We start from the raw sequence: 24,029 nt of genomic DNA, 5'->3' as shown, positions 1-24,029 counted from the left end.
GTGACTCTTGCATGGTGCGAATTAAACAGAATTCCCCGAATTCCCGACACCAAGCCGACATGACTCTGCCATGGTGCGAACCCAAACCTCATCCGGCATCAAGTCGGCGTGACTATGGCATTATACGAATTTAAATAGAATCAGGCATTAAATCGACGTTACTGGTGACGGATTCAACCGATTCCCCGACACCAAGCTGACATGACTCTGACATGTTGTGAATTCAAACCGACTCGCGGACATCAAACCAACATGACTCTGGTATGATGCGGATTCAAACTGAATCCCTGGCATTAAGTCGACATGACTCTGACATGGTGCGGATTCAAACCGAATCTTCGGCATTAAACCGACATGCCTCTGACATGGTGCGAATTCAAAATGACTCCCAGGCACTAAGTCGACATGACTTTGACATTGTGCTATTTTAAATCTAATCTGGCACCAATCCGACGTGCATGGCGCGAATTGAAACCAAATCCACGAATTCAGCAACAAGCCTGAATTGGACTAGATTCTTAATCAATTAACAGATTTCTGCTTTTCGAGCTACGTAATAAATGAACTCCTCCCAAAGATGAATTTCATAATTTAATTTAAGTTTGTAAAATTTTCTTATGGCTTACTAGCTTATTCATTATATCCCTCAACAGATGGGCGTAAAACTTCACTTCTTTTCGACAAGCATCTCTTTTATTAGGAATATTTTTTTTTTCTATCCAACCTTGAACCCATAATGCGGTACATTAATGTACTTAGACAAGCCAAACTTCCTCATTTTCCTTAATAAGATTTTTCGTAATGTTTTTCAAAATAATAATAATAAAAGAACGGGGGGAAGAAGCAACAACAACAACGGCAGTAATTTCCACCTCGTCTATTACGGGTTGAAAGAAGCATACTTTGAAGCAGCCACAAAAGTTTTTCTTGCGGTTAATTCTTTTTTTAGGGGTAAAAACTTATTTTCTGTATCACCATTAAATGTAAAATTGAGGCATGTCTATATGTGAATGTGTTCACGTGCGTGTAAATTTATGAGAGGGAAAATACAACGATAATCGATTAATAAGGCTGAAAATTGTAGTTTTATGCTTACTATGAAAAATAATTGGCAGCAATTTTAGTTCGGTGAATTTTACAAGAGCTTTTAAGGATCTTTATTTTCGTAATTTTTCAAGTGAAAAATTGATTGCAGATGCGAAACCGTGTGAATAATATTGAGCTGTCGAGGGATAGATTTTTGGAGCTAAATATGCATAATGCAATTAAAATTGCTGCTAATTTATTGGAATAGAAATTTCAGGAATTTAAGATTGTGTAACTAATCCATACTTGCATAATGTTAGAGCAGATGCACATTTGAATTCGAGCTATTGAGACATAAAAAGGCAGATCTGACCAAAATCTGATGATGCAAGAAAATAAGAAATTTGTGACTATGTTTTAAGACAGAAGATTAGAAATTTGGAATTTTTTATTGTTTTTTTTTATGAGCTGTTGATAGGATTGCACTTAGTACTGTTAATTGGCATAAGTTGGGCCTCTACTGCTTAAGTAAGGCTACGGCTCTATAGCTTCTACTACTGTTAAAGAGGCCAGGGACCACAATTGACCAATTTATTTGAATGATTAAACAAAAAACTTGATCGACGTACACGTTGAAACGAAGGTTTTCTATGCCGAGTCTAAGCTTCCCAGTCTTGGGTCCGAAAATTCATCAAAATATAGACTTCGAAAAAAGCTTCGGGAAGTTGTCATCCAAGAAAATGATGGTGGTATTTGGACACATTTTAGAATCAACAGAAAGCTTGAAATCCACTACCAAACTAACGCTGATTAGTTGTAATTTTACTGTTCGCATGACTGCCGTGAGGACATAATTTCAATTGATGCCAATCAAATTAGTAAGTTCGTAGGTTAAGATTTCATCAAATATCCCGTCTCAGGAAGTCATCTTCCTAAAATTGACTCCGAATCAAAATTCTAATCTTTTCCGACTGACTGTTCTATGCGTACGCCTGCATAACGTCATAATTTCGCCTAATATCGCAATATCCACAGATTGAAAGCTTAGAGCCAGACATACGGGCGACTGGTTGCAACCTATACCACTCAGCTTTACCCTTAAAATTAAGCTTTATCCATTAAAGCTCCTAACTCATTTTCATGATTTAACAAAAATTTTCACAAAAAACCAACCGGAAGTCTACAGTAAAATTAAAACAAGCGATTAAAAGCTCCTGAGACTGCGGTTCAAATGAGCAAATAAGTATGTTGTGTACAAAAAAAAAAATCCAGCAAAATAATTAATTACTCCATTGTTAAATTTCATGAAAAACCGACAATGTTTATGCAATTATGCAGCTTTAGAAAGCATACATTTCAGGTACACATATGGTGCATTATACTCGAAATTCATTCAGCAAATAGGTAAACTGACGTAGTTGAATTAACGTACGTGTAAGGATGTAAAAAGCTTTCCACACCTTTTCAACCTCTTAAATCCCATAACAAATGAATTTTGTTCAGATGCACAAAAAAAACAGCAACCACATAAAGCTTTTAGCATCTGCAAACATTTTTTTTTGTGCTGCTCATGCAGCATCATAACACATTTTATTTGGAATGCATCTCACGGTTGACTTTATTTTTTCTTATATTTGCTGCTTATTTTTTTATTGCATTATTTGTGTGAAGAATTTTCCTTCTTTTTTTTGTGTGCTTGTTTGTTTGTTGGTTTTTATTTTTCTTTTATTCCTTGACTAGATCTACTCAGAATAAACATACAGCAAACATAGCAAAAAAAAGAGAGAGCGAAATTTGTTTTCGTTTTGAGAATTTCAATTTTTTTTCTTTTTAGCGAAGTTTTTGAAGAAAATACAGCTTAATAAAATACTTTGTCCAGTCGGTCTGTCAGTCGGTCGGTCGGGCTCAGTCGTTCGGTCGGCTCAGTCGTTCGGTCGGCTCAGTTGTTTGGCTCGGTCGGTCTCAGTCGTTTGGTCTGTTTAGTCTGTCGGTCGGCTTAGTCGGTTGGTCGGTTGGCTTAGTCGGTCGGTCGGTCGGTCGGCTTAGTCTGTCGGTCGGCTTAGTCGGTCGGTCGGCTTAGTCGATCGGTCGGCTTAGTTTGTCGGTCGGCTCAGTCGATCGTTCGGCTTAGTTTGTCGGTCGGCTCAGTCGATTGGTCGGCTCAGTCGATCGGTCGGCTTAGTCGATCGGTCGGCTTAGTCGATCGGTCGGCTTAGTCGATCGGTCGGCTTAGTTGATCGGTCGGGTTAGTCTGTCGGTCGGCTTAGTCGATCGGTCGGGTTAGTCTGTCGGTCGGCTTAGTCTGTCAGTCGGCTTAGTCGATCGGTCGGGTTAGTCTGTCGGTCGGCTTAGTTGATCGGTCGGGTTAGTCTGTAGGTCGGCTTAGTCGGTCAGTCGGTGATCATTGTGACAAGAATGCGCCGAAGTCACTAAATAGAAACGAAGACTTTCTTTTACCATACATTTGAATATGGATATATGGATTTTCTCATCTAAATAGTAGATTCCTTCTATGTTTAGATTAGTAAAACCACTCAAAATTGAGTTTTTTCTCATTTTTCCACGTCGCCGACACAAATGCAAGTATAACTGAAACTTTATTTATACATTCAGTTTCTTCTTTATCCTAACCCATCTTTATATATTTTTTCTACGATATCGAATGTTTATTGAATACGAGTGGGAATAGAATTTAAATTAAACGTGTGCCATAAAGTATATCTCAATGTATATATCTTATATATTTATTTTAAAATTGGAAAATATATCGATAGATTTGTGGATATAATGCATAAAAAATTGTAATATTATTTCTTTTTATCTTCAGAACTTCCTTCTGATTCCGATTATTTTTTATATTATGTGGAATAAACAAATTGACTTTCCGTATACACGTTACGGATATTTGAGCATTATAATAGTAATAAGAGAAGTTAAAGTTCACTAACCTCTGATGATGTCAGATAGCACAAACGGGAATCAGTGCTATCTATTGATGCCTGCTGTACGATGCCATAACGTGTCTCACGATCACTTAGGTAGTCAGATCTTAAGCTATCTTGTCGGTCAAAAACGCCTCTGTGTGGGATTAAAGGAGACATACACACATTCAAATATCACAGTCATTTATGTTGAGGGAAGTGGAAGTAATGGATGGATTTAAGAGGATATTTAGTTATTTTGGGGGGATTATTTATTCTAGTTGAAAATGATGAAATTATCGGAACTGTCTATTTATTGGACGTTTTCTTCAATTGAGGCAACTTTCAGATAGTCGTCAGAAAATTGTGTCAAAATTGTAAAAATCATGAAAAATTCCCAGAACCTTGGCATTCATTGACCCAAATTTAAATTGCTACCTTACTACTATGTCACAGATGGCAACAAACTGTAACTATTTACGTCTAATGCCTTTTTGAGAGTACTGGGCTAAACTGTAAATGATATTTTCAGGATCGTGACCAAAAATTTTTGGAACATTTGTGATAAATATCAGTCCTTCTGAGTCTTACTTAAAACTTCGTTACCCGGACAGTAAAAATCGAACTGTAAGTTATATTTTTGTACATTTTAGTGCCTCTGACTTAGTTTGAACCAAAAGTTTCCTTCCCTAAACTCATGATTTAATCCAAACAGCACAAATTGATTTATTGATCCAAAATCAAGCTCCAAGCTGGGTGATTCTGATTTCCGTGAGAGTCAGTGCTGTTCGGATAGGTCACTGAGCCTCTTGGCTTAAAGTCATTTAATCAAAGTTAATTGTTTTTGAGAATGTGACCCGAAAATCAGATGATCTTAAAGGAAGGGTTCGATCAAGAACTGCAGGCTTCATCTCCAGCGTTTTAGATGCGCAGGCCTGCAGATTTGAAATGTCTCTTAAAGTAAATCAGAAACAGATCTATGTCATGCTCCTATATTTTCTAGTGGTCAGGATATCTGCCTTTTATTCAAGCAATTAAGCCACGTGTCATCTTGGCATTAATCACAAAACCTACCAACCCCTCCCAATTTTCCTAGCTCTCAGTTCCAAATTTCACCATTTTCCTGCTAAAGTATTAACTACAAAAATATTTTTCACTGAATCATTATCCAAAAATAAAATACCCGTAAAAAGGAACTGAAAATGAAGGATCAAACTTCATCCTAATAATATTTTTATGATAGAAAATTAATTTCACAACAATTTTCAATTCCTTTTTCCGTCAATTATTAATTTTTTTCTTCTTCTTGTTTGTTTTATAGACAAAAAAATAAAAGTGTTGAAAATTGGAAAGGAAAAAAGGCTCAAAAGTTCCATTATTTTTTTATGGACTCTTTTTCTCCTCATTTAATCGTCAACGACGTAAAGTTGAGTTAGGAGAAATAAAAATAAAAAAAAAATTATAAAACAGTCGTGGGAAGAATATTAAATTCGATTTTCATAGAATATAAAAAAAGGAACTGAAAAGAAATAGAATATATAAAAAAAGTAGTAGGAAGCATTTTTTGCTAACCGTTGTTCAAAAGAATCAGCACGATTGCTTTTATAGCCTGAATCATTCAATGATCCATCTTGTTTCAATGATGGCAATGAATCCCATGGTGAACGACGATGTCCGGTGGTACTTTGCGATATCAAATTTGTGCCAGAACCGAGTGTTGAGCTACCTGAGCGCCATCCATCTGAATGACGGAACCACTGTGCACGAGCTGATTCGCCAATGCACGATGCACAACGTGAATTTGAGTAACTGTTAGGAAGTGGAAAGAAAAAGAAGGAGATTAATAGAAATTTCATAGGTTATTGCAGTGATGGGCAACCTGTGTGCCGCGGCATACTAGTCATGAACCGTACACCATGTAAGGTTTCAGTCGAGGCTAACTACTGAGGTGTGCCCCAAAAAATAAAAGGTTGTCCATCACTGACTTAAAGTATATTCACAGTGATGGGCAACCTGTGTGCCGCGGCATACTAGTCATGAACCGTATACTGACTGGCGTTATCCAATCGAGGCTAACAACCTAAGGTGTGCCAACTAAATAAGAAGGTGTCCATCACTGACTTATGGTTCCAGTCTAGGCTTACCACCAAGGTGTGAAAATATAATCACTGACTCAAAGGATATCCAAAAATTATATTTACCTTGAATTATGATCACTCAAATATCCACGTTCACGTTCACGTTCTCGCATCAACTCATTACGGTCACTAAAAGAATTTAACATTTTACAGCCATACATAAAGGCACACAACTAATTAGTTTTTAAATTCTAAATTACATAATAATATCCATTACTGACCTATAATAACCATCTCGTTCACGTTCTTTTGGGATATATGAGTGTTCAACATTTAAGCGATGTGGTAAAGGTAGGGTAGAAGATTTGGCACTTGAGGATGATCCTATAAAAATTGTCATTTAATAATATTTTCGACCATACACAAAAAAAAGAAAGAACAAAAAAAAAATGACGCGATAGTAAAATAAAAAGATTTTAAATAAATTTTGAGTGCTCAAAGATCCCTTACGTCGTCTGGTTGGATAAGGAGACCGTTGTGTTGATGCGGGCAGACTGTCAGCCAATTCTACGAAAAACAGAACAAATTTGCGTTGATGGCAGATTTGTGTTTCACAATGAATTTTTTTTTTGGTTTTTTTTGGATGGGATCGAATTTTTTTTAACAATTTTTTTAAGTTTTTTTTTGAAAAAAAAGCAAGAAAGAGAGAGAGAGAGCAAAAGCACCAATTAACACACATTGGACGGTCAGGGAGCTTTGAAATTACCCAAATTTTCCATACTTTGTGAAAGAAGAGCTTCAAATGTATGTAAGCTGTACGATTCAGCGTCCATTCCTTTGGCCAACGTATTCCTTAAATGCATTTCATATTCCAACAATAAACGTGATGTTGGCGATCCGGGCGTTGGTGTAACATTCGTTTGCTGTTGATGTGGATGATGTGAATGACGACCACCCGAACGTCCTTGTGGTGGTCCATAACCTGGTTGATCCTGATCAGAATTTCCATTACTTGAGCTTGGTGTGGTTGCATAACATTGATTATCAAACATTACATTATCAGATGGCGGTGATCCTTCCAAACCACAACGTTCCTTTTCCAATTCCAAATATAAACCACGTGGGGGCTGATAACCACCTCGACCAATTTCATGTGATGATCTGAAATAGAATATATATGTTCGGGTATATATATAAATTATCATATGTCATGGACAGTTGACAACGGAAAACTAAAGTTTTTTGATAATAAATCATACCGAGATCCTGAGAACCTTGATGATTGACTAGATTGACGTGACATTGAATTATTATTAAAATGACTGTTATGAATAATATGTTGATGACCATGCGGTGCTGTATTTGTTGATGCATTATAATAGTTATAACGACGACGTCCCATTTCGGGTGATGTGACAGGACTCTCATTGCCATGCAGTGGCTTAAGCATCTTCTTTAACGTACCAGCATCAACATTCATATCTTCCGTACTCTTTGACTTGCTACGCTTACTACTTGTTATCTGATGTTCGTGCATTATATTCTCATTATAGTCCTTAGTTCTTGTACCCGTTCCAGTTGAAATGGATGTCTTAACGGCCGTTTTTTGATTCTGTAATGTGCCGCCAGCTTGTGTACCTTCCGATTTTGAAGTCTCTTCACGTTGCGTCTGCTTATCGCTCGCATCATCTTGACTTATTTGTAAACCAACATGATTCTGTTGTGTACCGACCGATGCTGTACAAATATTTGTCATTGTACTCGTGTCGGACTTTTGACGTTGTAGTGTGTCTAAAATAAAGAATAATAAAACAGTGAAAAAATATATCCATTTTTTATGCAACTTGTGATAAGATTTAGTAATGGAAAATAAGAAGTTCCATTTTCATGTAGCATATCAATTTACATATAAAATAAAATACAATAGGTGTGGCAGCTGGCATGGAGTTGAGAGAAAAATAAAGTTTTAAATGAAAAACTTTATGGGTATGATTAGGGATCGAAATGGTGAAGTGAGAGATGGGTGGAGGTAACATGTAGACATGTAGAGTGAGGAAGGAAATGAATGGATGAATGAATAAAAGTTAAGTTTTATTAATACGCCCCATCTTGAAGATATAAGGCAATTCATATTGACAAAAGAAGTCAAGAGACAGTGAAACTTGATAGTAATGTTGAGTATAAAAAGGTAAGGAAATGACAAAAGGATTAAGGGGGTTTTTTGGTCGATGACAACGATTTTTTGTCATTTTTTCCTGCAGTGCCACATATCAATATACAGACATATACACATACCTTGTCCTTGTCCTTGATTGCTTGATGTAACATTGTCATAAAGCGATGTTGTTGATGCCGTTGTTACAGGCTTATCAGATCTTAGCATTTCAGCATCGGTGGCTTTTGTCGTTGGACGCGGTAAAGTTGATGAACCTAAATTAATTTCCAATTATTATACATCCAATAATGGAACTAAAATTACCAAATAATTACCTCTATAGCGTGGATCTTGTGCCTTTAAACGTGCATATTGTTCCGCTGTCATACAAGTACATTGCGGTTCACGACCAGCACGTGATGGACTTGCTGGTGTACTTAATGGCTTACGTTTTGGCTTCACCTTACCTTTACCCGGTGGTTCAAGTTTAAGTGAATAGCTTGATGATGCCTTACGTGAGAATTTAAACGATGGTGACTGAAAAACATCAGACTGGCGTTTAGATTGAATTTTTTCTAAATTAGTTGGATTTTGGTGGGATGGTTTAATGGATTTGAAAGTAAGGACGGCAATAAAGACAAAAAAATCTGTTCCTTCTTTTTTTAATTTTAAAGCAGAAATTGTGAACAAAAAACAAGTACTTAATAATTCATGAACGAAATAATGGAACATGACATGCATGATGAATTTTTCTCGTTCTAATGAACGACAATGCTTGTTATTGTATGTGCTGATTAAAATGAACGAAAAAGCATTAAACATAAAAAGAGAAATACTTTTTTATGCTGAAGGGTTCGAATTTAATGTCAAAATAATTTAGCGAATGAACGAATGCGATATAAAGTGAGAGAGTGAGAGAGATAGAGAGGAGGACATTAGCTCATTATACTTACACAACATTCCCTAAATTGCTTTGCATCAATCGGAGATGTAAAATTAAGACCCCAGGTGTCATTTGTCATGGGATCCTTCCAATATACGAAACATTCTGACGCCTGTCCAATGCGAGTTCCTAAAAATATATATATTGCGAAATAATAAATTTTCAAAGTTTTTTTTTTTTTTTGAAAGTGATTAATGAGTAAAAATATCAAGGCTGTGTGTAATGTCGAGAGCATTTTGCGGAGTCTTTTGTTATATTGGGAATATTCTATGTAATGATTGGGTGGAGATTGTTGGGAGAGACAGCGATTGGGATGTAAAGCTTAGAAAGTCGCATCCCTTTACATACGGTAGTCAGCAATAGTTTTGACTCGGAGGACATATGACGTAGTAATGGCTGATATTCCGACCCAAAATCAGCGTGGCTGTGGCATCAAGCCAGATACGATGAAATCCAAGGTCAGAGTTAACCTGAAGTATTAACCTCTGTCAGCCCCTAATGCTGAATTTTTGACCATTACTGGACAACTTCAAAGACATCTTAACTTATATCCCTAACATCACAGCATATTCGCTAATGTACCGCCAGATCTCGAAGTCGACTTGGAATTTGTAAAATATTCTATTAACTTGAAAAAGCCAATAGGACTCGACTTTATATAAATTCGAGTCGACTTCAAGCTCTGGAGCAAAATTACTTCGCCATATTCAAGGTAAGAGGCTAAGCAACACCCTGTTGCCAATCATAACTATGTTCGGAACCTTACTACTTCTAAGGTTCTAGAGAATATAAGTCCACTTCGCTCCAATATAGCTCGAGTGGGACTCGAACCCACGTCCTATGATTTCTAGTCGCATGCTTCTACCACTGAGCTACCGCGGGTTGTTAGGGAGTTTGACATAAAGCACACTTAAACCTTCTTTCTGTATCTAGTGCTCATTGAACAGTTCTTATCGTTGTATTGGACCACAGCACAAATCTTACAAACGGCTGATAATATATGGCTTAATATCTCAAATTCCTTTTTGCTCTGACATCGACATTACAAAAATTCAATACTATAATAAAATCATGTATATTACTCACCAGGCTGAACGAGTCGAACATCCAATATTTTATCCACTTGACTATTATATGCCGTAATATGAAAGACGCACTCAGGTGAATCTTGAATGCATGTTATGTTGACAGGAACAAGATCTTCAGACACTTGTTGCCACTTCACTTGACCTGCACCGCTGGCGGCAACGTGAAATACTTCCGCCCACAACCTAAATACACTAATTATGTTTAAGAGACCCCAGAAAAAATTCAAGAAAGATACAAGAATAAAAGAAGGAAAAAAAACAAAAGAGAAAAAATTGCCAGGAAAGAACAAAAGAAGAGAAAGAAAAACGATTTTTTTCGTTGCTGCATTTTTTGTTGCTAATTTTGCGGATTGTGAATGTATTGAAGAGTTATTTAAAGGATATGAAAAGAAAGAGTCATGGTAGCAAGGAAGAAAAATGAGAAGGAACTGCGGAATTATTTCAACTATAATTTTGTGTCTAAAAATATTTTTTCATTTTGCTGCTTTTGTGTATCAATTGATTTATTAAAATCCCATTAAGCAACTCAATTAAGTCTCTAATGAATGAGAATTTTGCTTCCATTTCTGAAAATATTTGTGTAATTTTGCCCTCGTTTCATTTACTTTTATTACGAGGTTTTTATGATTGAATGGCACCCTTAGGGTACGTTTTTGTCTTGATGTCTGTATCTTGTGTGTTATTCAATGGAGGTTGTTGAGAATGTAAGAATCTTAGTGAATTATTAGAATTGAGTTGAATTGAGTAAATTTTGCTGATGCTGAGATTGGAATTGAATTTTTAAGGAATTTTCTGATCTGGTTTGTTTTAATAGCTTCGTTATTGGGTTATCGGTCATTTAGAAGTTTCATTTATTTGGTTTTTGTTGGAATTCATCTGAGTTTAATTCATTATTTGCTAGTTAATCTAGGAATTTTGATATTTTGTAAGTGTATAATGTACAATATAGGATATTACAATGCTTAATTCGGCCATGAGACTTGCTTTAAAGATTATCTATTAAGAATGATTGCTTATTAGAGATTTTCTTTCTTAAAACTCTCACTTAGTGTACCTAGTGTCTCTTTGGTCCCTAGTGTACCTAATGTCCCTATTGTGCTCTAGGGAAGTGCGCCTTAGACGGACTACATCTACACCGTTTGCAATAGGGTTTTCAAAATCGGGAATTTTCCCGGGGATTCCCGTTCCCGAAGATCATTCCCGTTCCCGTGAAATTTTGGAAATCGGGAACTAGAACGGAAATTCTGGAAACCCTAAGTTGCATGAAGTTGAAGCAATAGATTTGTTCAGAACCTCCCTGAATAGCAAAAATCGGATAATCGATCAAAAATCGGATCTCAGGTCTGCGACACTAATTTGGTACCAGTCTCGATTTAAATCCTCTACCCTTGTACCATGCCATGGGCAGCCGATGTATGCTATGCAGGCTTTCTGAATAAAACTGGACATGACAACCCATGCAACAGCACAACATTCAAATCCCCACCAATCATAAACAAATTTCCAACTTGACCCTATTCATTCCGTATTTCATTTCAATAACAATAATAATTCTCTGCTTCAAGATGAATTGAAGCATTAATCCTATACAGAAAAAAAAATTATGTTTAACTACATCATAGAGCAGAGAGAGAGAAAATAGCAGAAGAAATTAGAAGCGAAAGCTTATTTTTTTCTTCCTTTTTGCAAATTGAAGCATTCATCACGCTTGAGAGCTTTTCATGTCTCATTTTTATTCGAATTTATTTTGATGCTGCTTCTCTCTTCTTCTTTTTTTATTCTCATTCGGTCGATCTTTCATCATCATTTAATTGAAAATCATATTTCATATTCGTCATACAAAGTTTTGTTACGAAGAGAGAGCAAAACGAAGAAATAAATCAGTATTGATACACAAAGGGCAGCTTGTTGAGACCAAAAAGTACTTGAAAATGTATTAAGTTGACTTTAACGCCATACCATAAATGGATGGGAGAAAGATTCGAGGCAAATGTCAGATTGAGAAGCAAAAAAAACTTTTTTTTTTCATGCTTCATCTTCTTTATTATCTAGTCCAGTGGTGGGCAGGCTATGAGTCGTGACACACCTCATATATAGTATGCTAAACTAGAGGCACACTATGAGCGACTGCCAAGCCTTGAAGGAAGAGCTGATGTACTGCGATTAACAATCTGTTGTGCCACACCCTTTAAACTAACATTTTTTGAGTGGGATCCTAACAACTTACTAGCTCTGAACATTGCAAGGACACGAGTACATTATAAAACCTGATGGGACATACCCTGTTGGTAAGCCTCGACCGCAACCATACACAGACATAAGGTTCATGGCATTTTCAAGGATGCCGTGATTAACAGGTTAAAATAGAATAATATATTGGTTTGTTTGAAGAAAATTGGCCGTAAATCCAAGCCACAAAGAATGACAGAGACGAACGGGGCTCTGGTTAATACAAGTTACGTTGGCCGAGCAAGCCGACATCCTTAAACTAAAGCTACGAAACCCAAAAGAAGGAATACCGGTTTAACTGGATCTAACAATGAGAGGCCATGAATCACACTTGATATGTACGGCCAGCGAAGTAAGTAAGTAAAGCAAATAAACACTGCGATCTAAGATCCCAAAGCCACTATAGAATGCCAATGTCCTTGAAGAATCAAATGAGGTTAATGAACATAGTCAATATATCTAATTAAATAGTGCTGTTCAAAGTGCTGGACAAAGGTTGCCCACCAATGAATCTATCCGATACCGACTCGATAGTCACACTAGAGTACCGTATCACTCCTACCACTGAATTGCCCACCACTGATCCTATCAGATATTGACTCTCAATAGTCACAGTACTGTACAGTACGATAAGTCATAATCAACATCAAAATACTTGTACAGAAGTGAAATACACAGAAAAAAAACTTTTTTTTCGGTTTGCGTCTCATCGGATTTATGATTTTTCTTTATTTCTTCGCATCCCCCACCTCCGCATCTTCATCCTCGTCAGAGAGTAAAGCACAAAAAAATATTCATTGATTCTGACAGTATCGTAAACAATACACGCACTGGAAATAGCAAAAAAAAGTTTTCTTGACGTGATAGGCGAGAATTCTACGTTTTTTCACAAAAGTTCATTGTTCCGGAGGAATGAAGAGCTTTTTATTATATTTCTTGGTTGTTGTTTCTCGAAATGAAATTTTTCAGATTTGAGTGGATTTTCCTAATATTATATAAAGGGAGAAGCTTGTTCCTTAACTCAATGATATCTTTAAAATTTACTTTGTTTGTACATTTTTTTTTCAACAAAATAAATCACGAAAATTTTCATATTTTTTTTTATTTTAAGGAGTGATTCATATCTGGTACGTGACATTTGTTTGGTTGGTTTTGCATAAAGTTTGTTTATAACTTTTTTTCGGATAAGACGTGGGATACTACAGCTGAGAATTTTTTTTTGGGTGATTTTCTTATGACGTCTAACATTTGGGTGGCATTTGAGATAAGAGAAGATTAGGAAGGGGCTAGATTAAGATGTGTGTGATGATTTGCTTGGAAATGATATATCAAAAGTCTTGAAATGTGACTTGGAAAGTATTTCACTTTTACTCTGATGCCAAGCCAGTGTAGAGCCGGATTCGTCATCAAACTGGCACGACGTTGTCTTCAGACAACATGTTTTACGTCGTGGGTCATCTAAGAGACTTTTTGGCTGAACTTTACATGCCACTAAGTAAACGCTAGCTTAAGAGTGGGCCTTCCAGACGCTAGGCCAGTATAAAGCCGAATTCGACATCAAACAGACATGACGCTGTCTCCATACCACACTTTTGATGTCGTGTGCCATCTATGTGACTTCTTGACTAACATAACAGGCTTACTTGGTAAGCGCTGGCTCAGAGAGTGAAGCCTGAAGACACAAGGTTAATGATCGAAAATCCGGCTCCAGGTCAGTATGACTGTGGCTTCAGGTCAGATCTGATAAAATCCGTCTCCAGCTCAGCTGGTTCTGAATTTTCGGGTATTAAACCCCGTGTATTTTTCAGAAAGAATTCACTGAGCCCTTGAACTCAAACTTAGATCAAAAGTTCAAGTGGGATTCGAACATGTCTTTGCATCACATCAACAGACACATAAATCGCTCATCACCACACATAACCAATTTCCGCATTTAATAAAAATGGAAATAGCCCATTCATATACATATGTATATCATAATGAATGGAATCTACGGTATGCATTGATTGGGATTACAATTAAAAGTTTCGTTAATTAGTTTGTTAGTGGCAGTTCGGATATATATATTGAATCAATTAAGTCCGCTGTAGGTATTAATTAATTCTACACATATTTTTTGTCTGTAACTATCTACTACATTATTCAGTGATAGACCTTATTAATTTATCTTAGCATGAAAAGTTTTGTGACTTCTTGAAATTTTAGGGTTTGTTGATTTTTGGCTTGATGTAGATGTGATAGTTAGGACGTCATTCGTTGACGTCAGATGAGGAAGGAAGGTTGTTCTAGATCAATCGTTCGTGTCCAAACCACACGGGCTTGTCTGGAACACACGGTCTTGTCCAGACCACACGGTCTTGTCCGGACCACATGGACTTGTGTGGACCATACGACATTGTCCGAGTAATCCAGCAATAGACTAGCACTTACCATTAATTTTATAAAAATGCCATTGATTATTAATTCAGAAATAAAGGCAAATCCAGCATATTGAGCTACACATATTCTCAAAATGATTCTATTTCTCTACGATCAGATAAGGTTTCTCTTAAAAGTTTGTCTACATATGACGTACATACACATACACGTCATCCCTAGCATCTCTTTACATTTCCACAGAATTTTTTGCCATAGCATTTTTAATCAACAAGTTTTATGATCTAAAGAGATGCCAAAAATCACCAGAGTTAGATAAATAGAATGACGCATGTACATAGATGCCTACGTTACAGTATGACGTACAGCATTTAAAAAGAGAAAAATTATGAAGTATAATCTTTGAATTTTTTAATAAATAATTTGTAAGAATTCTTTTGAAATGGAGAAAATTCTTAAAAAATATTTTATGCTGAATTGCTGAAGCAAAACTCTGAGCAAAACATTCAAATTGAAGCCATAAGAATTGACAAATTTTATTTTTTTTATTCAAAAATAGCTTCAAAAGACTTAAAACTGCATGAAATTTGGCTGCCAATTCTACATCTTAAATCCTTAACAGACAGTGAGCATATTCACTCAAATGAGCGTGCTTCCCGAGCGGTAAAAATGATGAGGGTTTCACCAAGGAGCAATTAAGCCATCGTTAATCCTAATTTATTAACACCAAATGGAAACGTTTGACGCTCATAAGGCTGCCAAAAGTAGATGGCTATCATTTAATGCTCATATAAGAGGTTTAGGGTAAGGTTTCCCAATATCTAAGTCTCGACAAATTCTCGAGACCAATTCCGATACCGAAACTAATATCGAGACCAATACAGAGTTTTATACCGAGACCGAGACCGATACCGATATTGAGACCGATACTGAGACATTGATCGAGGCAGATACCAAGACCGATACCGAGGATGATTACCAAGACTGATACCGAGATTGAGACTACTCGGTCTCGACATCAGGAACCCTTAGTTTATCGGAGCCTTAAAAGCTCTGTGGCAGAGTCTTGTTCATGTGAGTGGCTCGGGCTTATGAGCAAACTCAATCAATACATTTGAATATGCTCAATTTTCTGACCATATTAACGAGCATGCTCCTTGTCTGCTCGGGAATGTAATCGTATTCCCAAATGCTCAATGAACATCTTACGGTAAATATGAGCATGCTCATCAGGAACTCAATGAACATATGCTTGTATGCTTGGTTATAGCTTCTAATTTTAGACTTCAGATGAAATTTAACTTCTCAATTTTTAATTAACAACGATTTAAAAGTTATTTAAAGAATCGAAATAAAAATAGTATAAGCCAGCTTTTTAAAGCTCACAAGACACAAACTTACATGAAAATAAATATTGTTAATTTTTAATGAGATTATTATGTAAAATTATGTTTTGTAAGAACATAAAGTTTGCCTAATGAAAAATGCATATTCCTCATTAATTAGCACAGGGAATTGTAAAAATATTGTTATTCATATCATCATCTCCATGTCTGACTTTTTCTCTGTGTGCATGTTCTCATTTAGAAAACTGACAAGGATTTTTCATTATTCGAACCAAAAAAAGAGTTCCAAACGCAAACATTAGAACGAAACTTGAAATTTTAATTACGGCCATGAGTCATGTTGAAACTTTCTTTCTTCTATGGAACTTCCTTATGGAATTTCATTTTTTTTTCGGGGGGACAGGATGTAAAAATGGGGATTCTTAGTGCAAAGTAAAGCATAAACAACTCATACGATCAAAAAAGTATAAGATAGTATTTTGGAAGGGATATATAAAACTTATAAGATAAACATAATCTACAGTCATGAATGATGTGAACTGTCTCATACCTCAGGAGATGACCATCTCGTCGACGTGATGTTTGCCATGGAGAGTCTTCATATCGATATCCTTTACGCATCAATGGCGCACACGAGCAACTCAATTTGTTTCCCATTGCACAACTTGGGCAGCCCGTTTGACCTCCTTGAATGGGAAAAATTGGAATTAGTATTTTTGTTGTGGATCTTCATCTTATTGATGTCTGCGATGGAAATGAGGAAATATTGCAAATTACCTGAGGAACTTTGGTGTCACCACATTCCACTCCCACCTACTTCTGCACGTGAGAGAGCCTGCCCTCTATTTAGCGATTGTGACCGTTGATTGTGTCGATAATTGCCGTATTGACTACTTCGGCCGCGCTGTAAGTAATAAATTGAGAGAATTTAATTAATTTTTGTGAATTTTAGGTTTTAAATTCCAGTAATCAAAAGCAGAGTTGGCAGGACTTTGGGAGTCTGGACTTCAAAATTTAAAAGGAAGCTTCATCGGAGTCCTGTCAACACTGATCTAAAGCATTGAAGGTCAGATGCCTAAAACACAATGAGCAGCTCCATTAGTAACTTGAGTAGACAAAAATATGTTAAAACTAGCCAAAAAGCAAAGTTCTAATGAATTTTTGCCCTACTAAGTACGACTGGACATGCTCTTGCCTACCAGAGACATAACCAAACTCAGTCTGACCTTCAACAACCTCTGATTACTGGATTAATATTTCAAAAAATTCTGGACATTTCAACAAATTCTAAAAAGAAGAAATTTAGTTCATTTATCTGCCAATTTGTGGGTTTTGTGAGAATAAATTGCAAAAAAAATTTCATTTAATGGCGTGTACATGCTTGATATATGCGGCATTAAGTGGACTTGTGATAGAATCAAAATGAATTATTCAATACAGGGATGATGTCAATGCTTTGAGGTCAAGAATGAGGGTGATTGTGATTGATAGACATGCAAAAAAATTATTGTGATAAATTAGGTGTTAAGTAGCTGTAGCTTTACATAGCTAATCTAAGTGGCTGATAAATTGGGATGAACAAAGTTGAGATTAGATAGATTTAAAGAGTGCAATTGAATGACATAAAGTGTATGATTAGACTGACGTAGCATTGGAATGACATAAATCACCAATTTGATGAAAATTTAATGCCAAACTGCATTGTCATCAGTTTAATTCCAATTTTTCAGCTTATCGGCTCCAGGTGCATTCTCAAATGCAGAAAAATACATTAGAATCAAATATTGACTGCCCAAACTGCACAATTCGGTTGGTCGATTCATTATGCAACATCAGACAGGCGTGGCACTTATACCAAGTCAGAATCATGCCGGTTTAAGCTGGATTTTTGATCATTTTACCGATTTGTGCTGTTCGGACTGAACATTAACTTGCCATCAACTAGTAAGAATGTATTTTTATCCACTTCGGCTTATGACAAGCTTATGACGTCATCAAAATTGTCAAGGCAAGTAGTCATGCATAGACCAAATAACATCCCTCCATCAACCAACCCTGCCTACCCTCCATACATAGACTCTCAAAGAAGCAAAAAAAAATGTCAAACAAAATTTGTAAGAAATCAATCAATGACGAAGATGAATGTTTCATTGCACAGGAAACAATAAGAAGCACACAAAAGCAGCAATAAATTTCAAGAAAATAGCTCAACATCTAGAGTATAAGCAGTTATATGTCTGGATAGAATCTTTCAATTTTATAGCAATTTTTGTGTATCAAACAAAATGAAACAATACACAAACAATTGCTTCTTATAAATTTAATTTCATTGCTGTCAGCGAAAATAAATGCTTGTGATATAATTTTAATGGGATGAAGACATAAGATAAAGGCATTTGGTAAATGAGAGAATGGGAAAAAATGGAATGGAAAGCAATGGATATTGAGAATCTGAACGACAAAAATAAAAAACTATCTCAATTAATATACGCGATTAAGGATTTAATTTGAGTCTATTGGAGATTTTGATGGTTCTTTTAGGAAATTAAAAGACTTTTGGGAATGGAACAATAAGCTTTGGTAGTAAGATTGAAGATTTTGATGGATTGTGGATGTAAAATTGAACATTTTAGAGATAAAGTATTAAAGTTTTATAAAATTTTGAATAAATTAGATCGGAATTCTTTTATATCTAACTTTAGTCCACAGAGCAGCACAATACGGTGACGTCAGAACAACTTTCGACGTCAGATCTATCGGTTTTCCAGCAAGCATGCTGAAGGATTCGAATAGAACAGCCAAAAATATTTTAAAACTAGACATCAACTGGACATTATCATGCCATTAATTGGCGTTAAATTATAACTAGTTAATGACATGTTAATACTCATTTGATGTCTACTTATAACATATTTATGTCTCGAGACTATAGAGTCGGAGCAGAGTATGATCTGGTGTTTTAAGCCTTATATTAATAAATCTGTTATTGCGAGAATATCAGCTGATTGGCAAGACTAAGCATGTATCTGCCAACATTCCAAATTGTGAAAAAGATGGTTCGATTCTCAACAGAGCTCGATCTCTCAATCATTACAAAGAGATTTACTTGAATAGCCAAAAAATTCGGCTCAGGTCGCTGTGACTCTTAATTGGCAGCAGAATACTCTAATAGGCAATGAACACACTCTCGTGAGCTTAAACTCCTTTTAAGCTGACTCTCCTTAAATAGAACAGTTGAGCATGCTCATGTACGTTACTCTCAGGTTGATTTTGCCTTCCAAGCATCAAAAACAAACAAAAAATCAGAACCATCATTTAAAAATGTTCCACCCAGTGCAAAATCTCACAAGAACGTCATTCCTTATCTAAAAAAATTTCATCAAAGTGATAAATTTTCTTAATTTTCACTCTTCGAGCTGTAAGCTTGTGTGTGCGCGAGTAAAGAGAAAAGAGAAACGAAAGTAAATTTTCCTTCTTTTTCCTCCTTTTCCCAAAGAAAAGAAAACAATGAGCAAAGAAAAAAAAGTGAATTTTCATTCACAAGAAAAATCAGGCTTTCATTTGAGAGAATGAATAAATTAAATAGAGTGAAAAAAAACTACATCAATAAATTTTTCGGCACTCTTTGAACCGAAAGTACAAAAAAATTGAGAGAAAAAAAATTCCATGAAATATTCAAGCCGGATTCCGGCTTTGTGTGAAAATGGAAACAACAGTATGTATATTTGCACACGTAAAAATTATTGATTTGAATGATGAATGGGGAAAATTTATTTAAAAGTCGCTTGTTTGGACAATAAAACAAAAAAATATGTTACAAGTTCTTGTGCTATTGATCGAGGGACTTGAGCGCATTTTTGTCCAGCAATCAGAAGCTGAATGAGATCTCAAGGTAGACCAAAGAGACTATTGGATTACTGTGTGAGCAACGATGCAAAAATGATAGAAATTAGAAACTGACAGAAGTTATCTAAAGACAGATCCAGCTTCCGACGAACTCTAAATGTGGCAATGGGCCCTCGTGCGCCTTCGCCATCGAAATAAGGAGAGTCAGTATTTGCAAAATTCAAATTGACAAGCTTTTGAAAATGAGCTGAAAATTTTATGATAAAAATCGGTCAATTTTATTTAAAAATTAACGGTCGAAGAAAATTCAAAATTTCAAGGGGCTAAAAACACATGAACTTTTCGCATGGAAAATTGAAAAATCATCAATTAAAGTCATTTAACCATGGTTTTAAGCTACCAGACAAATCGATAAGCCAGTAATTCGGTTGTACAAAGCTAATGCTTCAAACAAGAACTTTCTACGATGTCTGGTTGCTGAGATCTTGCGCCTTATTCAACCACCCAGCCAGACTGCCAGTTAGCCAGTTACCCTTTCAGTCAACCAGTTAGCCTCCCAGTCAGTCAGTTAGCCTCCCAGTCAGTCAGTTAGCCTCCCAGTCAGTCAGTTAGCCTGCCAGACAGCAAGTTAGCCTGCCTGTCAGCCAATTAGACTGTCTTTCTGCCAGCCAGCCAGCCGACCAAAGCGAATTAAAAAGCGTCATTTATTATTCAAAAATGCGCTAAAAACTGCCATAATTTTTGGTAGCGTATGCATGCCATCATTTCCCGACCAATTGAATCGTGTGTGCATCACAACCACCGCAGACGTTCGTGTGCGAAAAAAACATTAATCTGAATATATGTATATACTGAGGGAAAAAAACGCAATGAGAGATAAAAACATATATGCACGCATATCCATCAGCTTGTGTCCCATGAGAGTCACCTTAATTTTCTTAATGGAAGAACCTGTAGAAACTATAGTTGCGTGGTGGCAATGACGATGATTGCATGCTTTTTTTTCCTTTTCTTATACGATTTTCTTATTTTTTACTTCCTTTTTTTTGCCATCCATAATTTGATTTATAGCATTTTAAATTGAATTTGATGAACCTCACAATACTCAAACTCTGACACAGTCGCAACTTTTTGACATAAAAATGGCAAAATGATGTTTCCTTAACAAACACAAATAATATTACAACTAAGAGGCACGCGTGTAAATTTCAAATTGAATTGAATGTGTAAGCGGTCCACGAAAGACTAAATATCCAAAATAAAAACAGTTTTGATATTGAGAATGTGTGTGCGAGAAAGAAAATTGAGAAAAAGAGCAAAAAGGTAATAAAAAGTAAAAGAAGTGAAATAAAAGAAGAAAACTTTTTTGTGAACTAAAATCTAACAAGCACAATGAAGAAAAGAAACTATTCATGCTCATTGGAACAAGTTATACAGCACATAAATTGGACCTCACGGTCAAAAGTGATTATTTTGACGCCTACGAGTGGCTTTTGCTTTCTGTTGGATCGTTTGTAAATGACGTCAAATGTTGAATGATGAGCTATATGGGTAAATCTCCGTAAGAATTTTCTATCAAAAAACTATGTTTTTTGTGAAATTCGCTAGCTATACTCTTATATGAGAAAAAGTGGCTTTTTGGAGAGCGTCTGATTGTCAACTTTACCAAAATTCGATTTCGATTTTTTTCTTCAAATATGAATTTTAAAGCTTAAAAAAGGATCGTTTGTAAATGACGTCAAATGTCAACTTTTCGACACATTTTTGCAAAACAAAATGCGGTTTAAAACATAAATTTCCGTTAAAATTTGTCTACTAGAATGATGATTAAATTTTAACCCTAGATCTATGACGAACAATTCTTAGTCGATTTAGAAAATTTTTATGTCAGCTACATTCACTAAATAGCCCAATGAGCCCCAATTGTACAGTCCAAAAACTTTAATTTGCTATTTGACGTCTCTTATGACTTTATGGATCATTCATAAATGACGTCAAACATCAAATGATGAGGATATACCAGTTGCATCCAAGAAATAAGGCATTAAACCCCACCTGCACAGTTCAAGAACCTCAATTTACTATTTGACGTCATTCATGAATTTTATGGATCATTCATAAATGACGTCACATAACAAATACTGAGAATATGTCAGCTACATTCAAAATATGCCAATGAACCCCTCTTTCCTTGTCCAAGAAGCTCATAACTCTATGTGACGTCATTTATGATTTTTATGAGACGTTTATAAATGACGTCAAAAATTGCATGGTGAGGATATGCCAGCTACACCCAGAAAAAGCCAATTATCCCTTTCTCTTCAGTCCATAAACCTCAATTTACTAAGTGACGTCATTTATGACCAGATAACACTCTTAAGGGATGGGGAGAGGTTGGTTCAAAATTTAGGTACAAATAGGAATCAGAATCCAAACCCCAATTCCCAATGTGACATCATTTACGACCACCCCCACATGATTATTTTTGTTGTCTCTTCTAAGTCACAGTACATGATGCATAAACATGCTGCATATTGATGATTACTAAAATAAAATGAATGAAATTTTTTGTGTGTGGATGGTTGTGATGTTTTGAGCAGGCGAGCATGAACAAACATGAAGTTTTTATACTTTTTGTTAACGAGCGAGTCAAGTCAAGTTCAAATATAGAAAATTAATTTCATCATGCTTGGATAATTGGTGTCACAATAGATTATAATTTGTTTTTGACGCCTTTTCGAACAGCTTGTTGAGTGTCATCAATTTTACACGGTACAAAATTTTGGCTGCTGTATGTTTATCGTCTATTCTATCAATAATTTATGCAAACAGACGGATATAACGTAATTTTTCGCAAGAATGACTAGAATTTTCAGCGATGCATTCTCGTCTTTTGGAGTTTAGTATTTAAATGGAAGTTTGGAAAGGTAGTCTCAAATTTTAATGGATTATTCAGGTAAGTTGGAACTAAATAATGCACTTAGAATGCAGAACAAAGACTAGTGTCCCTAGGAATGCAAAGTAGTCGCTATAGACACCGATATGCAGCCGTGTTAACGACAAAACGTGAAGTTGTCCTTAACTCATCGTGACTGCTGGTTTCGGGACATTTTTACAACAAAACCTAACAAACAATGAGCATGTCCAAGTTTGGAGGGGTCATGTCCATGTGAAAATGAATCTCGGATGGAACAGGATGTGATTAGTCGACCTTACGTCTAGTTATAAACTTGAAAATTTCCAAATATTCCTAAATATTGAGCTTTAATTAATCCACAACACAAAATCACCTAAATTATCATTTTTTAAGGCAATTTAAAGGAACTGACTTGAAATAACGATGAGAATCCCCCAAATTAATGAAAAATTTAAAGAACTTTACACTCAGTATACTTCCAAGTACTTAATATCCCCAGTCACATTACTAATTAAATTCAAAACAGATTAAATGTCTCCTTAATTCCCGTAATAGAATCTATTGATGCTTTAAATTGAAATTAGCATAGGAAAGAGGCTGTATCTGTTAGAATAATAATTATACAATACTCCATTATTGTAATTACATGCCTATTCATCTATGTTATTTTCTAATCTTCATCTACGCTAGTTAATAAAATCATTGAACAATTTACAATCGTCGCTGCTATTAAATTAGAATATGTTCTTAATGTACGACTGGCCTGAGAGGTACAATCTAGTCCGTCTTGGTGTCATCAGGGTCTTTGTATCTTTCCGCATCTTACGCTCGTCTTTGCTTTCCGTCTTACGCTCGTCTTTGCGTCTTATTTGCGTCTACGCTCTTTGCGTCTCTTTGCGTCTTATGCTCGTCTTTGCGTCTTACGCTCGTCTTTGCGTCTTACGCCCGTCTGTGCGTTTTATGCGCGTCTTCGCGTTAATACAGCAACTTCGTAATTCCCTAACAAACACACTGTGCTGTTCGGGTGAATAGAACATGCATACAAACAACGGTGTATATGCTAGCCAATAGATTAATAGTCATTTAAATACCGAAAGTTTATGT

At 35.8% G+C, this 24,029-nt stretch overlaps 1 protein-coding gene across 8 annotated transcripts in view; it reads right to left on the bottom strand.

Annotated features, from left to right (window-relative positions):
• Window positions 1-24,029, bottom strand: part of sif (still life) — a 116,806-nt gene that overhangs the window by 64,357 nt on the left and 28,420 nt on the right. For 4 of the 8 annotated variants that reach the window (XM_070643143.1, XM_070643141.1, XM_070643134.1 and 1 more), the window contains exons 2-14: window positions 16,940-17,066; window positions 16,713-16,848; window positions 10,210-10,394; window positions 9,134-9,252; window positions 8,516-8,717; window positions 8,321-8,455; window positions 7,285-7,816; window positions 6,792-7,186; window positions 6,536-6,592; window positions 6,307-6,409; window positions 6,149-6,214; window positions 5,520-5,756; window positions 3,975-4,104 (exon numbers count right to left, since the gene is read on the bottom strand). In XM_070643143.1, coding sequence (XP_070499244.1) covers window positions 3,975-4,104; window positions 5,520-5,756; window positions 6,149-6,214; window positions 6,307-6,409; window positions 6,536-6,592; window positions 6,792-7,186; window positions 7,285-7,816; window positions 8,321-8,455; window positions 8,516-8,717; window positions 9,134-9,252; window positions 10,210-10,394; window positions 16,713-16,819 — 2,268 coding nt within the window. In that variant the 5' untranslated portion in view covers window positions 16,820-16,848; window positions 16,940-17,066. Of the gene's footprint in view, window positions 1-3,974; window positions 4,105-5,519; window positions 5,757-6,148; window positions 6,215-6,306; window positions 6,410-6,535; window positions 6,593-6,791; window positions 7,187-7,284; window positions 7,817-8,320; window positions 8,456-8,515; window positions 8,718-9,133; window positions 9,253-10,209; window positions 10,395-16,712; window positions 16,849-16,939; window positions 17,067-20,936; window positions 20,994-24,029 lie in introns of those variants that run through there. The other 4 variants (XM_070643135.1, XM_070643136.1, XM_070643139.1 and 1 more) reach the window with 4 other exon arrangements.

Source organism: Chironomus tepperi, unplaced genomic scaffold (genome assembly GCF_022539635.2).
Source record: "Chironomus tepperi strain 1889 unplaced genomic scaffold, CSIRO-AGI_Ctep_v1 contig_309, whole genome shotgun sequence".
NCBI classification, from domain to species: Eukaryota; Metazoa; Arthropoda; class Insecta; order Diptera; family Chironomidae; genus Chironomus; species Chironomus tepperi.
Note: the sequence above shows the minus strand (reverse complement) of the source record. Positions and strands in the feature narration are given on the sequence as shown.